An 18,623-nucleotide genomic window follows, 5' to 3' on the forward strand; every position below is an offset into this window, starting at 1 on the left:
TCCTGACATTCATAAGAGCACATAAGCTGTCTTAGTAATATCTATTTCATGTTCAAGTCAATTTGAAAATAAAATTTCAACACAAATTCTTTTCTTTAGGCTAATATTAACATCTGTTGTACAGCTTACATTAATCCTTTTGAAATCACTAATTGGTACTAAACATACTTTTTTTTTTTTTTGAGACAGGGTGTTACTCTGTCACCGGGGCTGGAGTACAGTGGCACAAACACTGCAGCCTGGACTTCTTGGGCTCAACCCATTCTCCCACCTCAGCCTCCAGAGTAGCTGGGACTACAGGCATGCGCCACCCCCCAGGGGAATTTTTGTATTTTTTGCAGAGATGAGTTCTTGACAAGTTGCCCAGGCTGGTTTTTAACTCCTGGACTCAAGCAATTTACCTGTCTTGGGCCTCCAAAGCGCTAGGACTGCAGGCATGAGCCACCATACCCGCTTTCAAGAGACAAACATTTGTGTGTGTGTATTTGTTTTTGAGACAGGGTCTTGCTCTGCGATCCAGTCTGGAGTGTAGTGGCTCCCCCATGGCTCACTGCAGCCTTGACCTACACTGATCCTGACTTCAAACTCCTGCAGCCTTGAGGATCCTGGGTTTAAGCAATCTTCCCACCTCAGCCTCCTTAGTAGCTGGGACTATAGGTGTGCACTACCAGGCCTGGCTAATTTTTGCAGTTTTTTAAAGAGATAGGGTTTCACCATGTTGCCCAGGCTGCTCTCAAATTCCTGGGCTTAAATGATCCATCCACCTTGGTCTCCCAAAGTGCTGCAACTATGGCCACCATGCCCGGTCTTAAACAGAAAATTTTTAAATGCACAGTGGAATATGAATAATTCCATTTACTTTAGTGGATGTAAAACCATAATTGTAGGCCATTTCCATAAGCACATTAAACAACTTTAACACTTATGATTATAAGTACTTGGTTCTCTGTGAACAAATACACCAAGACAAAAAGTCTTCAAAAAACTACTTATTGTGCAACAGGGTAATTTTTTTTTAAATTTGTTTTTTGTTGTTTCCTTTTTGAGATAGGGCCTCACTCTACTGCCCAGGCTGGAGTGCAATGGCATGATCATGGCTCACTGCAGCCTCAACCTCTCTGGCTCAAGCAGTCCTCCTACCTCAGCCTCCCAAGTAGCTGGGACCACAGGCATGCATCGTCACACCCAGCTCATTCTCTATTTTTTGTAGAGATGGGGTTTCACCATGTTGCTCAGGCTGGTCTTAACTTCTTGGGCCCATGCAATCCACCTGCCTTGGCCACCCCAAGTGCTGAGATTACAGGCATGAGCCACTGTGCCTGGCCTAAGAGTTGGTTTTAAATACAAAGGTGCATATTCTTGCCAGAGTTCCTACTTTGTGAATTAAGAAATTATTTTTAAAAGAATGTTTAAAAATATCTCCATTTTTTGGCAACATATGATTTCTGATAAATTAAGCCAAAGTAAAAGAAATGATAATAGGCTGGAATGATAGTTTTACTTTTAAATTATAGTCACCTGTATGTATCTAAATATAGGTCCAATGACTCTAGACAATATATTATTTAATGACAATTCTCTCCTTTATAATAACATGTACTTAGGCAATATAAAAGACTATTTACCTCTTTTTGAATTTTCTTATCAAGATCTTTCTGTTTTTCGGCAATAGAATCATAATGCCTTTCTCTTAGGTCAACAATTTCTTCCTCAGTAAGAGGCCTAGAGAAAAAAGGATGGGGAGAAAAAGAAAAAACAAAAATTTCTGATGAGTCTAAGTACAAATAAAACACTCAAAAAACCAGTGAAATTCTCAAATTTTGCTCTTAAAAATGTTAAAGCAATTTCCTACAACTTCAATTGTTAAGAGTAAAAAGTATACATTCTAACATTTGCTATAATTCTAGTGCATAAACTGATATGCACTAGATAATGTATCAGACTAGTTTAAAGATGATACATTATCAGACTAGTTCTTAAAGCATTACAGCTACCTTTTAGGAAATGTTGACTTCATTTACCTTCATCTGGCTCTGCTTCAGCCATCTAAGCTATGGGTGTATACCCTAAACCATATCCCGAAATGCTCATAAAATATAAACGTCAGTACGCTACTACACCCTGACCTCAGCCCTCATACCATTCTGGAACTCTTCTTAATCCTCCTATTTTATCCTGCTGAATCACTCTGGATTTCCCAGGACATTCAACCTTCCCTTTTCTCCCAGTCTATCTGTCCCAATCATCTTGCTTCACTTACATCCAATATGGACACCAAGGCAGAGCTGAACTACATTCTTACCAACATACTTTCTTGTGTTCCTATTATTATTCCATATTCACTCAGTTTTACTTACATTCTGACCCTGGGTCATTTCCATGATCAGCCCTTTTCTGTTTTAGGCTGCTAGAGAAAATCTGACATCAATTTGGCACTCAGCCACCAGCAGCAGTCCTTTTACATATATGTGGCAACTCCCTCACATATCCTACACTACGAAATTCAAAATCTTCAAATACTCAAGTTCCTTATTCATACCTTTTTTTCTCTTAAAAGGCAATTTCACTCCACTTTAAGAAATGAGGAGTATCAACCATCAATCTCCCCAACTTTGTGCCACCCCCCACTTACTTATATATATCCTTATTCTCCTCACCATCCTCTAAAGAGGAATGTTCTTAACTTGTTCAGGGTTACCTACTACATTTACACTCTTGATTCATTCACCAGTGAGCCCACCTCTCCTGCCTCACTCCAGAGAATTCTCTGGGACCTTGTTCTGTCAATTAGTACCTCTCTTTTACTTTTATCCTATTCCTTTTGTCTGTTTGCACCTCTCTTCCATGTGAAGGAAGGAGGGAAGAAAGAAGCAACTAAGGGAAAAACCCCTTCATTTGACCTGTACCTATCTCAAGCTACTGCTCTCTCTTTCAGCCAAGTCCTGAAATTAAATGTATAGTATTAATAGTCAGTACATCTGGCACTTACTATGTGCCTGGCTCTCTTCTAAGTGTTTCATACATATTAACAAATTTTAATCCTCACAACAACCCTACAAGGTAGATATAAAGATTATACATATGAAGGAAGTAAGAGGAAGACAGATAATGAATATGGCTAAGTAGGTTATATAGCATGTGGCAAAGCTAGAATTTGAACCCCAGGTAGTGTAGCTCTTGTTCTGAACTACTGTTCTTCTTTTGCCTTCATCTCCTTACCTCCCATTCACTTGTCAATTTGCTGCAGTTTAGCTTGGTTCCCATCACTCAGATAACTCTAGCAAAGGTAATCACTGGCTTCTATGTTGCCAAATACAAGTCCTTATCTTACTACCTTTGTTTTGTGGGACAGTATTGACCATTCCCATCTGTCTGTCTGTCTGTCTCTCCTCCTTTGGCTTCCCAAGTTCTCCTGGTTCTTCTTTTTGCCAACTACTTCCTGGTCATCTTCATAATCCTCTTCTAGTGTCCGCCTATTCAGTCCTCAGATCACTGCTCTCTCTCCATGCTCCAACCATTCTCAAGTCCATCTCTCCCCAACCCCCCACCTCAGTTAAGTGATCTTGGTAACTATAATGTTTACTAGCCATGTATAAGGTAATATCCCCATACTTCTGTCCCTTCAGCTCTAACTTCTGCTAGCCCTACTTATATATTAGGGCTTCAAATTTTTTTCTTTGAAGTATAACTTATAAAATGAAATATAGATTTTAAGTGTTCAGTTCATAAGGTTCTGATAATAGTATACACTCATGTAACTTCCACTGGAATCAAGATATTAAGATATATAACATTTCTATCACCTCACATACTTTCCTTGTACCCCTTTACAATCAGTTCTCTCACTTTGCTTACGCAATTTCTTCTGTCTGGAACATCCTCCCGCTCTACCTGGATAGTTAGCACTAACCAACCCTTCCACAATCAACACTAGGTGTTAGCCCCTTAAAGATGTCTTCTTGGATTTCTCCCTCCATACAAGAGGCTGTTTTGAGCAAACAGCCTCTTCTCTAGGATTTCCTAGAATGTTCTATAACCATTATTGACTTGCTTTCCCTATCTCATATTGAAATTGGTCATCTTCAGAATCAATCTCCCAGACCAGGATGTTCTTTATTCTAATGGAGAGACTATGTCTGATGTTTTAAATCCCAGTGTCTAGCATAGTGCTTGGCACATGATAATTGCTTAATAAATGTTTGCTAAACTAAAAAATATAAGGATTATATGTTCATAATATAACAGTATATGAAAATATTCTCTTGAAATTAAGAATGCTGTTTTGACTTACAGGTAATTCTTTTTTAAGTAATGCATGTAATTTTAATAAAATATTAAAAAGCTGCTCAAATAATTATAGTACAAGGTTTTAGCTACTATTGAAAAATGTGAAAAAAATTAGTATCACAAGTTTCAGAATACATAAGGAAAGAAAGGGGTGATAAAGTTAAAAAATTTAAAAGAAATGTACTTATATTAAATGGTTAAGAAAACTAAAAAAACATATAACAGGTACAACAGGAAAGCATCTAGGCACTTACATTAAATTCTTTAACATTCAAAATAGTCTTGAGATATGTAATATTTGCCTCAATCTTACAGAAAGAAAAAACTAAGGTTCTGAAATGTAAACTGTTTAATGTCTCAAAGCAAGTAAATGATAAAGCCTGACTTCTTAAAAGAGTTTTCTTACAGTTCACATAGAAGTTTCTTGTTATTATTTTTAAACAAAGCCTTACCTATGACTGCTTCCTGGGCTCTCCCCCTGCACAAAAATTAAGTAAACAATTAAAACAAATTCACTAGCTAAATTCTATTTAAGGTAAACCAATATAATTTTTATTTAATCTAAATACTTTCAACTTACTCATTTTCATGAGAGTAATACATTTCACTATTAAATATATTTCACTATTAAAAGTATTTGAAACAAAAAGCTTTAAAATTTTACTACTTCCCCAAAGAAAAATTAGTTTATGATCTAGCTTAATTACATAAAGCCCTTTGCTGGACATTTCTTAATTTTTGGTAACAAATATTTGTTATATACCAAATAAACTGGGGTCAGGATGGTATTTGACAACATATTCTCTATGTCCTTATCATTTATATTAATAGTTGATCCTTATTCTTTGCAGTTTCTGTACTTGCAAATTTGCCTACTTGGAAAATTTATTTGTAACCACAAAATCAATACTCTTTGAGCTTTCTTGGTTATTCAAGAACGGGCATGGAGCAGTAAAAATTTTGAGTTGCCCAGCAATGCACATTCCCAGATGAAGTAGAACAGGGCAACAGATATTCTGCTTTCTTGTTTCAGCTCTCATGCTATAAACAAGTATCCTTTTTACAGTCTATTTAGTGCCATATTGTTTGCATTTTTGTGCTTTTTTGCTGGTGATTTCTGTTTAAAATGACCTCAAAGTGTAGAATACTAAGTATCCCAGTGTGTTTCTAAAGGCCAAGGAAACTATGATGTGCCTTAAGGGGAAAATATGTGTGTTAAGTAAGCTTCATACAGGCATGAGTTTATGCTATTGACTGCATTCAAAATTAATGAGTCAATAATATATGTTTAATACGGTGTCTTAAAGAGAAACGCACATAGAATAAGTTTATATACTGATTGATTGATGAACATATTGTGATCAGAGGCTTGCAGGAACCTAACCCTGTATTTCTCCTGCAGTAATGCTTCAGCATTCACTAATTTAGCATTTGCAGCAACTTTATTGAACATAATTACAATAATGAGAATAAACTTTTTATTTCTTTCACAAGGTTACGAAATTATCTGTAGTTTTTTCCTCCAAAGCAAACCATAACTATTTTCAGGATTTATTCAGGTTTATGCCTATTTATTACACATTTAAACTATTCACAACTGAAAGTTAAAATATAAAGCAGGATAAAATTCCAAATGGTCCACATTAGTTTAGAAAATAGTATTATAAAACATGATGACATTCAACTAAACCAAACACAAAATATGAAGTAAATGAGAGAGAAGAGGGGTTAGCAAAACCAAAAATAAACAAAAAAAACCTCAGCCAACCAAACAAAAAGCATCTTAGGAAAAATACAAGGAATCACGAGTTCTTTTGAAAAGTAGTACGCTGGGATGAATTATATTGGAGGCTGAAAGAATGCTTTCTTTTAACACTTGTCAGATGCTTTAAAAATATCACGTCCAGTGTTTGCTTAAACTGTTTAAGAGAAACACAAGAAGACAAAAGTGACTTTTGAAAAGGGAAAGAAATAAGTTCTATGAAGTGAAATATTTTACTGGGAGAACAAAAGGCTAAAATAGTTTCTAAAATGTGTCCTATCAAATGATAAGTATGTATCATTATTTTAAAAAAGGACTTTTACACACATTAATTTGGGAAGAGCTGAGTTGAACAAGCTTAAATAATTCGGTTTAACAAGTTTATCTCAGAACGTTTTACATGCTAATTCACATTCTGAGACTAGTATTCTATATATACTCTGAGAAAGGCTGAAGAATCTATTCTTAAAAGAAAGGTTTAATACATTTTCTTCTTTCCTTAGAAAATAAAAATGACAAATTGTCAACTTGCAGTGTTTGTTCTTCTAGTCTAAGCAATTTTAAAGATGTAGAAAGTAGACCAAGGGAGGTTAAGTAATTTGCACAAACTCATACAATTAATTTAGTGAAGTTGCAAATTAGCATACAAACTAAAGTTCTAACTATACCAATGCATAAGAAATGCTGCTTAGCCTTTTAACTAAGATCAAATGTTTAAATATACACTACATTTGCTGATTCTAAAATGCCCTCCCCTCATATTTTTAACATTTCTGTATTTGGGAAGCATCTTAAAACTTGCTGAGTTTTATGAGCTGAAATGTAGAAAATCAACATAAAGAATAACTGATAAAAGAGATGATGGCTACAGTCAGAAACTGCAGAATAAACATGTGTAAAATCTGCCATCAGTATCTATGAAAACTCTAATTAAAGAATGGGCCTGCTTAGCCGGGCATGGTGGCTCACGCCTGTAATTCCAGCACTTTGGGAGGTCAAGGCGAGTGGATCACTTGAGGTCAGGAGTTTGAGACCAGCCTGGCCAAACAGTGAAACCCCGTCTCTGCTAAAAATACAAAAAGCAGCTGGGCGTGGTGGTGGGCGCCTGTAATCCCAGCTACTCAGAAGGCCGAGGCAGGGAGAATAGCTTGAACTTGGGAGGCGGAGGTTGCAGTGAGCCAAGATCGTGCCATTGCACTCCAGCCTAGGCAACAGAGTGAGACTCCATCTTCAAAAACAAAGAAAGAAAGAAAGAAAGGAAAAAGAAAAATCAGTGGGTCTGCTCTGGATTGTGGGGTATTTTTACCTACCTAATGCAAAAGGTTAGAAATATTAGAAGTACAACTTTCTGAAGTTCCTCAGGTTCCATACAATCCTTAAAACCTGTGTATGTGTATAGTATATCTTAGATAGTTAAAAAAAATTCAAAATTATTTTCTAATTTAAATTAGTAAAAGATGAAAATAATATAGGACTAAAAAGTAAAAATAAAAATTCTAAAACAAATATAGTAAAAATTATAAACACAATTGTTAGAACTAATAAGATGATTAATGATAAAAACAAATAGATGTTTTATACTATTATGAAAATACTTACTTCATCACTTTCTACTAGATTCTCAAACTGAAAGGACAAAAAAGTAAGTGTTAGGAGGAATATTTGCCTGAGGTGTACATCTCATAAGAAATTATGTTACTTTTTTCACTTAAAAATAATATACCTTTATATTTGTAAGATATTTAATTCAAATACCTCTTTAATACATCATTTCATTTGATATATTCAACAATCCTACAAAATGGCCAAGGCAAGCATATACTATTTTAATTTATGACTTTCTAAGAATGAAAATCAAACAGGAGAATTACAGCAATTTTCTATATAAATTAGAACTAAAACTTTCACCTGAGTAAAATATTTCATACAAATATTTTAAGTCCATGCTACCAGAATATTCTACTTCACCTGAGTTCAGAACGAATGTCATAAGAAGGAAAATTATTCAAGGAATGGGAACTAAAAGTTACCAAATAAGAATTTCCCTACATGTTTATATTTATTCATGTATTCATTCATATAGTTATTACTGAAAATCTGTTCAAAGGTAGTCACTATCCTCCAATACACTGTCTTTCTAGAGACAGGAATGTAAACAGTTTGATCATAATGTGATTAACACTATTATGTCAATGACCTAATGAAAATCATCAGAATCTATGAAAACGATAAAGAATGGGCCTACATTCTTTATTATTATATCACTAAAATGTTTGTATTTTAAATATAAATAACTTGATAACCACCTGAAAGAAAAGGTGTTTTATTGCTAATACTGTTTGGTTTAAAGATTAAGAAGAAACAATGAATTCCAAGGTTTAGAAAATTAAGGACTCTCTCTAAAAAGAGAATAAAGCTGTTCAAGTTATTACATTTACCTTATTTTTATATTGGTTGTGATTTTTAAATATCTAATTCCTGCCTTACACGTTTCCTTATTAATTAATCTAGAAGGCCATGAAGTACAGTGTTCAAACTTTGGAGGCAGGCAGTTTGAACGAGAATTTAGTTTTGACACTTACATGTTGTGTAATATAGCCCAATTTCTCTACCTGTCTAAGCCTCTGATTTTTCATCCATGAAACAGGGTGACCATCACCTGTCATCACATGCCGTGATGACATTCTTAATTTGTATGGTGGAATGGCTAGTTTATAGTAGGTAAGGAATACATGGTAGCTTCCATTATTATTATATTTTACATACAAAGAAAAAGTGACTCAGTGATTCTGCTGTGGAGTTGCTTAAACTCAACTTGCTGCTTTGTTTCTGCTACTCCTCCCTGTTGGGGCAGGCCAACCAACTTCCATTATACCCACTGCCTAAGTGAGCCACTATTAGTGACAGAAGAGTAACTTCTCCCTGACTTACCTACAGTGGGGGAAAAGCTAGTACAGAAACAGACCCATAATCCTCTGCAAACTTCTTCCTATTCATTCCTTCCCCCACTGCTCCAATTCTTTCTATCTTCACTAACATGAACAATGTTGAAATATAAACAGTTCCTTCTAAATTTGGGTCCAGATCTTTCCCTCTTTACAACAAAAAGCCCCTTCTGCCCTTCTAAAGGCACTTTTAATCCAATCAAATTCACAACTACTTACCTCTATCGTTAAGTGCTCACCTCTTGAGCATGTTCTAAAATACTTGGATCTGGGAAGGAAAACAGAGTAACTTTAAAAAACACAATTAACTCTAAGACTGACTTAATATAGTGGCATAAAAACATTTTCTCAAGAGCAACTTTAAAACCTCTAACATATAGTTATATTTTTAAAAAGAAGAACAATAAAATTCACCTAAGAATATAAAAAGCCCAGATTTTTAAACTTCAATGTGACTTTGTTTAGTCAATATTTCTTTGTGTTGGTACAAATATTTACTAAATCTGTAATAATCAATTTACTATATTTACTACATTGAGCAGAGTACATTTTAAAACTTATCTCATTTTACTACATCAAGAAAAATATCTTATTAAAATTACGGATGTGTTAAATAATATATAAAAAGAATATACTCTCAGCTGGCGAGATGGCTCATGCCTTTAATCCCAGCTCTTTGGGAGGCCGAGGGAGGCGGATTATGAGGTCAAGAGATTGAGACCATCCTGGCCAACATGGTGAAACCCTGTCTCTATTAAAAATACAAAAATTAGCTGGGTGTGTGATGCACGCCTGTAGTCCCAGCTACTCGGGAGGCTGAGGCAGGAGAATTGCTTGAACCCAGGAAGTGAAGGTTGCAGTGAGAGGGGATTGTGTCACTGCACTTCAGCCTGGTGACAGAGTGAGACTCCATCTCAAAAAAAAGAAAAAAAAATTCTCAATTTTGTTAAAAATACACAAAACATCACTATCTGAATGGATATATGTCAATATGCTAAGGGTAGTTATCTTTGGTGGTAGAATCATGTATCTTTATTCAAGACTTTGTTATTTTTCCATGCCCTCACAAATAAAAGAAACAATGCATATATATGTCAATCAAACAATCCATTACATTTTTTTCAGCTAGGGCCAAATATTGACTTTCATTTTAATCATTATTTTCTGCTCCCATTAAACGTACATGTGGTCAAACGGGAATCTTCTTTATGATATCTTTTCCAAAGATATGTCTACATTCTAAATACCACAGGATCCAAGCTGGTATCCCAGGACAGGGCCACACACAGTCCTTTGTAACTGAAGTGCCAGGAGATTATGAGACTTTCAGTCATAATGTGGTTCCTGTTAAAAGCTGCTGAACCTGATGAAGGAGAGAACTCCGCCCCGCGCCCCTGCAATTGGAATCCAAATTTGTACTAGGTGTTCCTAATGCATCAGGATTCATGGACAGAAAGCATACTTTTAAGAAACAGGAAGAATTCTGGGGTTAGGAAAGGTCAGAATTCTTTTTTTTTTTTCTTTTTTGGAGACAGGGTCTTACTCTGTCGCCCAAGCTGGAGTGCAGTGGCACAATCTTAACTGGTGAGTCAGGATTTGTAGCCCAGCTTTGCATTCCTGGGCTCAAGTGATCCCCTCAGGCTACCCAGTAGCTAGTACTACAGGGATGCACCACCATGCTTGGCTTCACTTACTTTTTGCAGAGACAGGGTCTCACTATGTTACCCAGCCTGGTCTCAAACTCTTGGGCTCAAGTATATCTGGGACTCCAAAAGTGCAGAATTCTTTGTATTATGTCTATGTCTGTATAAAGGTTTAGTGAAAGAGAATGTCAAACTAACATGACTGGAGAATAAAAATTGCAATGAAATTACAGGAACTATTTTTCCTGCTATAATCTTTATCTGCTGATAGATGCAAAGCTGTGTTATTGCCCATTAAGAGACCACTGGTAAAAAGCAAAGATTTTGGTATTGCAATTTCACAAATTTCATGTGATACATCCAATATAAATGCAATACCCTCAGTCCTCTATCTAGTGCCTCTACTCTTCTCTCTTCTTTATTTCTCAAACAAATACAGAAATGGGTTGAACCTTCAGTAGTAGCACTGGGTTCTGGCATTAGGATTCCTGCTTACAGTGCTATATGGTTCTCTCCATGCAACCATTACTATCTTCCCTGAATGAAGAATCTGTCTCTGATTAATCTGTTTCCTCTTCCAGGTGTACTGAGTGGTATAGCTGAATAATTAGAAATAAAGTTCAGTAACACTATCAATATGAGCCATCAGTATGAATTCACTGGGGTAGCAAAGCCCAAAGCTGAGTAGAACACTGTCCAAACCAAGGTAACTGTTATACTACATTTATATTAGACGGCAGAACACCACGTTCTAGTCCAATTACACATAGATATTACAAGCTCACTTTAGTAGTAGACAAAAGTGTTATCTGTTGTAAATGTCTCCCTTTTCTGTCCCCTCTATCCATAGCCAGCTATACTGAGAACACTCATGTTCTCACATGACTGAATCCCTGAGTGTCTGACTAAGCTACAGTCAGTCAGTACCCCACACCTCATTTGACAACTGGTTCAGGGTTACACAGAAACTGAGCAGGGAGAGACAATCCTTCTGAGAGCTCTAGAGAGTTGCTGGGGATTATGCTTTCTGACAATGTGCAATGAGAGGAATGAAATCAACTGTAAGAGTGCTCTGACAGCACCGAGGTCACCCCTAAGAACCAGATGCATCCCACCCTGCTTATGGTTTGGTTATTGGTTGAGAAACCTAAGGTCCCTATTGTAAATTCGACCCTTTGCCTAAGATAGTTTTAACTGGCCTTCTGTCCCCACAAAGTCCTGATAATAAATAAACATTAAGTGATACAACAAATGAGCAAATTATGAATAGCAATAAATAAAACAAGATAAACAGAAAAGCTAAATATATTTGGGAAAAAAATTCAAGCTTTCCTTTTAAAATGGATTAGATTGAGACCTTGTTCACAAAGGGTGTATCTTGACTCCTATCACAATAAAAGCTAAGATTACACTGATAAAGTAAATATTCAATTTGGTAAACTCAGGGGCAACATTTTTATCAGGGGAGCTTTATCCTGTGACTTATCTGAAAATACCAAGAAACACTGTAATATGTATATATTTCATGAATTAAGAATTACTTATTCAAGTATGCTTGAATTATGTTTACTTAGTCAAACATTATTGATGACCAAATAGGACCCTCAGACAACTGTAAAGTGTTAAATTCAGTCACTGATACTTTGCCAACTTCCAGCCATATAAAACCTTAACTTTTCACATACTTTTCTATATTCTATATGTATTTAAAAAATAATTAGCCAACTTTCTAATGGTTTGAAAGGACCATTTGAGATTTCAGAGAGCTACTAAGAAATAAAAAATGAAACTCAAATCTTGCTCCTAGGTGAAGATAAGAATACAAGTGAAGGGTAAGCAGAACGACTGAGGAGAGGAATGGAAGTACTCAACTATTAAACCTTAAGTCAAGTTTTATACTTTTATTTCATAAATATTTATCAAGTGCTTCTCAAGTGCCTGGCACTGTTCCAGGTGCTGGCAATACAATTGTCAATAAATAGATAAAGGCCCTGCCACTTTGGAGCTAACAATTTGGGAATTAATCATAATAAATACACAGATAAATGTATCAAATGATAGTAATTGCCATGATAGAAAAGCACCTCATGCTGTTTTTTATAAAGGTTGTACTAACTCACATTCCCAAATTAATGATAATAAACACATAAATACACCACATGATAATAATCGCTATGAAAGAAAAGAAACTCTTGCTGTTTTTTATAAAGGTTGTACTAACTCACATTCTCACCAACAGTGGCTAAGTGTTCTGTTTTCTCCACATCCTTGCCAATCTCTACTACTTTTGACTTTTCAGTAATGGCCATTCTGACTGGCATAAGATGGTATCTCACTATGCAATATATACGGGTAAGAAATCTGCAGCTGTACCCTCTAAATCTATAAATATAAACATATATATTTTTTTGAGATGGAGTCTCACTCTTGTCACCCGGGCTGGAGTGCAGTGGCACTACCTCAGCTCACTGCAACCTCCACCTCCCAGGTTCAAGCGATTCTCCTGCCTCAGCCTCCCAAGTAGCTGGGATTACAGGTGCCCATCACCACACCCGGCTGATTTTTGTATTTTTAGTAGAGATGGGGTTTCACTTTATTGGCCAGGCTGGTCTCTAACTCCTGACCTCAAGTGATCTGCCTTCCTTGGCCACACAAAGTGTTGGGATCATATGCGTGAGCCACTGCACCTGGCCTATACATTTCTTTTTTTTTTTAAAGAAAAGAACCTTAGAGTAAGTGAAGATAGTGATTGGAGGGGGGAGGTTATTTTATGTAGGGTGAGTAAGGCAGGCCTCTCTGTTAAAGCAAAAGCAGAACAAAGACCCCCAAGGAAATGAGGAAGCCAGCTAGACAGATATTTAGAGGAAAATAGTTCTAAACAGAGGAAAAGCAAAGGCTCTGAGGCAAACTCAACTTGGTACAGTCTAAGAAAGCAAGGGGGTCAGAATGGCTGGAATGAAGAAGAAAGGGAGAGAAGGTCTAAGGGATAGCCAGGGTCAGATGACAGACTTTATAGACCATGGGAAGAGTTTTAGATTTTAATATTAATTAGATATGAACTCACAGAAGAGATTTTTATCTTTAGCATTCACTCTGTTTTTTAAAACTTTTATCATGAACCTTTTCAAATATGCACAAAAGCAGAGAGAAGAGATTAATAAGCGCCCCTGTCCCCATTACCCCACTTAAAAAGTTACTATTTCCTAATCATGTTTCATTTATATTATACCCCTTTTTGTTTTAAGTTGGTATTTTACAGCAAATCCCAGGTGTGTTATTTAACCCTTACCTCAATTTGCATCTCTAATTACAGTTTTAAGAACTGTTTTTTTTTAAAGCTAACACACCAACAAAATTTAAAATAATTCTTTAATATTATCTAATGCCCAGTCCAGTCTATATTTCTATTTCCCTGATTATCTTTTTACACATGATTTGTTCAAATCAGAATCAAACAAGGGCCACATAGTATGTTTCCTTGTTAAGCCTCTTGCAACTCTTTTAGTCCATATCAGCCCTCTTCCCTGTACCAGTGTCTGTTTTTATGCCATTGATTTGTTAGAGAAACGGTGTTATTTGTCCTACAAAATTTCCAATTTTCTGAATTTACCTGATATTTTTCCTCCTGGTGTTAACTTTTTCTTCTATCCACTGTATTTCCTGTAAATTAGTAATTTGATTTAAAAGCTTGATTATACTGAGTTTACTTTTTTCAGGCAAGAATGCTTCACTTATGGTACTTGCTACTGAATCAAATCATAAGGAACTTTATTTTTGCCTGCCTCAGGTTTAGTGATGCTAAGATTGATCTGTAAGATACTGTCAGCCTAATCCATCCATCATGTTTCACATCAAGCTTTTACCAAATGGTTTTTAGCATCCATTGATAATCAGTACTCAGTTCCATTATTTCACTAGAGAGTACAAAAACAATGATTTTTAAATTCTATCATTCCTTAAGAATTTATTAGCTATAAGAACTTCACTGGAAGATCCTTAAAAGACAAGCTGACATATATTTTAAGGGGCCAATTAGAAAGCTATTACAATAGTAGGCCAATGAAACGATGGTGGCTTCAATCACAGTAGCAATAGTGGGAGTAATGAGAAGTAATTCTGAAGGCAGGGTCGACAGAATTTGCTAATGTATTAGATGTAAGGATGTGTGTAAAAAGGAAAATTCAAGGCTATCTCCTAACTCTGAAGCCTGAACAATTAGAAAATGGATTTGTCATTTACCAAGACGAGGAAGCCTGGGAAAGAAGCAAGTTTGTGTTTTAGATGCCTTGAGCTTGATATTCATACAAAGTTGGAGTCTGGGTAAGAATCCTCTATTCAAATTCCAAACCTACAATGTTAACACAAACATCAGTCCAAAAACCCCTTAAAAGTAATTCCTATAATTATCCTTGGGGCTACTTCTCAATCTCAGATCAGTAAAAATGACTTTTCCTTTTTTCTTTGCTTCAAACCCAGGAAATTCATCTTGCTTTCTTTTGCTGTCCCAGGGAAGGTTATCTGTAGATAAAGATGCAACGTCAGCAATTTTTCCCCTCCCATACATACACTTCATACAATACACTTACTACCAATACATACATATACCTATTGTTTTCAAGGATTTTACTTCTAACCAATATGGGGAAATGGAAGTATAGTCTCTTCCTTGGGGACTGAGGAAGAGTGAGTTATCTCCCAGCAAGCTGGAAACAGAAAAAGCAGAAATTAAAGCTATAAACAATACATAATGTATCAGTTATTTTCACATGCTAAGTTAATTTAAAGAAACAGAATGGTTCCTGTAAGATTTAAAAGAAAGAGAAGGAAGTTAATAATATCTTTTTAAAAGATGTGTAAAATAGAAGAAACAGAAGAATAGAAAATAGAGAAACAACTGTTGGAAGAATTCAGCCAAACCCTGTCTGTAGAAGAGTCCCCTGGTTCAAGGACCTGGGCTATCTGGTCCCAGTGGATGGTGGTGTTCCAAGATAATGGATTATTTGAATTGTATAATTAACTTTCTTGTTCCGAATCTACTCTCATTAAGCACCTCCCACCCTGTTATTCTATGCTTATAGTAAAATAATGTCTTTACCTAAAGACACAAGTACTATACCATTCCTTGACAGTTACATTTCTCATTTTAAATTATTAAATTTACCTTGGTTTTCTCCACCTGACCCAAAAGGCTGAAAGTGAGAGCCTGGGACACGATGAAATCACCAATGTGGGTGCCCAAACAAAATTATGTATTTTTTTGTTTGTCAGTTTTAAGACAGTCTCACTCTGTCACCTAGGCCAGAGTACAGTGGTGCAATCCCAGCTCACTGCAAACTCTGCTTCCTGGCTTCAAGCAAGTCTCAAGTCTCCTACCTCAGCCCACCAAGTAGCTAGGACTACAGGCACACATGACCATACCTGGCTAATTTTTGTATTTTTAGTAGAGACAGGGTTTCGCTGTATTGGCCAGGCTGGTCTTGAACTCTTGGCCTCAAGCAATCAGCGTGCCTTGGCCTCCCAAAGTGCTGGGATTACAGGTGTAAGCCACCACACCCAGCCTAAAATTATGTATTGATGGGACAGCAAAACTAGCCACAGGAAAAATCACGTAACTCATCTTATTCAGGTTCCCCAAGTACTGTGCAGTCATATTTCATTATTACATAGGTACTAGTTGAGAATATTTTTCAAAATGAAGTTTTATATGTACATAGGGCAGAATCATTAAAAAAAAGAAAATGAGGCAAAAGGAAACTAAATCATAGTCTAAAAGCAGAAATCTGATGCCAACTATTAATGTACATTTCTAATAATCTTAGGTGAAAATTGAGTCTTAGAAGGGAAGACAGGACACAAAATGAGCAAAAGCAGCAGTATCTACTATAAAAGCTAACTCTCAATTACTGTTAGAGAAATAATAACACTTTACTTTCTTCAATTTGAAAAAAAGTCAATATTTTATTGACTTGAAGTTTCCAACTACATATGCTACAAAAACCAAAACATAGCAAGTTATTAATATAATGGAGAGCAAAGACAGGCTTGCATTTACTGAGTGCCTACAACAGGTCAGGAACAGAGCTTATTTTTTGACATGTGTCTTATATTCATTTCCTCCCCGGAATAATCCTATGAAGTACTGCAATCCTATTGGATAGATCTGCACTGTCCAGTATGATAACCACTAGCCACAGGTGGCTACTGAGCAACTGAAATGTGACTAGTCTGAACTTTAAAGGCTACTGTGTGTCAAATATGCACTAGATTTTGAAAACTTAGCACAAAAAATTATGTGAAATATCTAAACTCCAAAAAGTAAGCTCTTTTCAATATATACCCAAGGTCAAGTGTAGATAAGTATCTTTTAGATCTTCCTTAATTCTTCCCCCTCCATTTTCAATCTATCAACAGTTCTGTAGCTGAAAACACTGCCGTGCATGTTCTGATACTATGTGTGTAGCTTGGAATCTAAAAGAGTGCTAATTATATATGTAACATTGTTTACAGTATTTACTTTTAGAACATTCTTTTAAGAAAAAAATAAGTTTAATTGTATTACTCATAAACATTTTATTAATAAAGTTATTATTCATAAAAAGGTAAAAACTAGGAGTGTATAAATCTGGTGACACTTAAAGTTAAAAGAAAATCTGGTCTAATATTTTCAGTCATAACCGCTTAAGAATCTAAAAATAAAGGAGAAAAGCCATCCTACTTTTTCAGACCTATTGTTAGCCTATAAGTGGGTCATATTGTACAGAGCTCCCTACATTTGCTAAATAAAATTATAGTGTAAATTGGTACAGAGCAATCTAAGATTCTTCTACTATGCAAACATAATTGCTTAAAAACAAGGAAGCTAAAATCCAGTTTTCATATTTATAAAATCCTGCTTTCATATTTGTAACATCTGACTAAACCTACTGAATCTCATATTAATTTCATTTATAATGACAGCAAAATAACTCCATAAGAAAACTCCACGTTTATATAGACCAGAGATTTTTGGAGGTGTGAATGTTAGAGGCACCATAGGAAACAAGAGAAAATGACAAGAGTAAATCTAAGGAGGTATCCCTCCCTCATCTTTGGGGAAAAATCAATATAACACTATTACTGACAGGAGACTGCTGCACACCTTTGCGAGTTGATGTAGAAAAGAAAAAAAAATGGCTATGAGTCTCTGAACTAGGCATGATACATTTAGAAACTGTCCAATGATAGGTATTTAGTCTTGACAACTCTGTTTTAGAAAAGCAGTCATTCTCTTCCTGTGGCATAAAACAATTGCCTTTTAAAAATGAAGACTACTGAGCTTCACCTTCAAGTTGACTAAGAGTGCCTGGGTATTATATTCTATTCTGTTCACCAATTTGTTTATCCTTGTGGCAATACAACAGGTTTTTAAATTATTAGAGCCTGTAATCTGATAGGACAAGTTACCTTCTTAAAAATTCGTGGGCCTTTTTATGGCCCTTTGCTCTTCCATATAAATTGCTGGAATCAGCTTAAGTTCCAGAAAATTCCTATTAGGATTTTAACTGCAAATGCACTAATTTTCTAGTAAATAAGTAGAGAACATCTTAAACACAGTGAGTTGTTTACCCATGAAAATGGTATTGCCCTGCATTTATTTAGATGGTGTCTTTAAAAACTTTGTTCTAGTCTTACATATCTATTATTGATTACTACCCTCTTATATTTTTTCACTGCTATCTTAAAAGGTAATTTTAAAATATGCACTATTTATTGCTGGTATATAGGAATACTATACAATAAAATTTTCACAAAATATTAGATTGCATTTCACATCAACAGGCTGAAAAAATATCTGACAATACCCAAGAGTTAGGAAATGGAGCAATAAAAATTCATTATTGGTAAAAGTTTAAAGTAGTATAATTGCTTTGAAGAAGTTTGTTTTTTCTACTAAGTTTGAAGAGGTACATAAGCTATGACTCAGCAGGTTCACTCCTAGGTATATCC

At 35.5% G+C, this 18,623-nt stretch overlaps 1 protein-coding gene across 2 annotated transcripts in view; it reads right to left on the minus strand.

The window, feature by feature from the left end:
- Window positions 1-18,623, minus strand: part of AP1AR (adaptor related protein complex 1 associated regulatory protein) — a 38,516-nt gene that overhangs the window by 7,254 nt on the left and 12,639 nt on the right. For both annotated transcript variants that reach the window (XM_032254739.1, XM_032254738.1), the window contains exons 2-5: window positions 9,214-9,262; window positions 7,649-7,675; window positions 4,740-4,765; window positions 1,626-1,722 (exon numbers count right to left, since the gene is read on the minus strand). In XM_032254739.1, the coding sequence (XP_032110630.1) occupies window positions 1,626-1,722; window positions 4,740-4,765; window positions 7,649-7,675; window positions 9,214-9,262 (199 nt within the window). The remainder of the gene's footprint in view (window positions 1-1,625; window positions 1,723-4,739; window positions 4,766-7,648; window positions 7,676-9,213; window positions 9,263-18,623) is intronic.

Source organism: Sapajus apella, unplaced genomic scaffold (assembly GCF_009761245.1).
Source record: "Sapajus apella isolate SASKATOON/1434 unplaced genomic scaffold, GSC_monkey_1.0 scaffold87, whole genome shotgun sequence".
NCBI classification, from domain to species: Eukaryota; Metazoa; Chordata; class Mammalia; order Primates; family Cebidae; genus Sapajus; species Sapajus apella.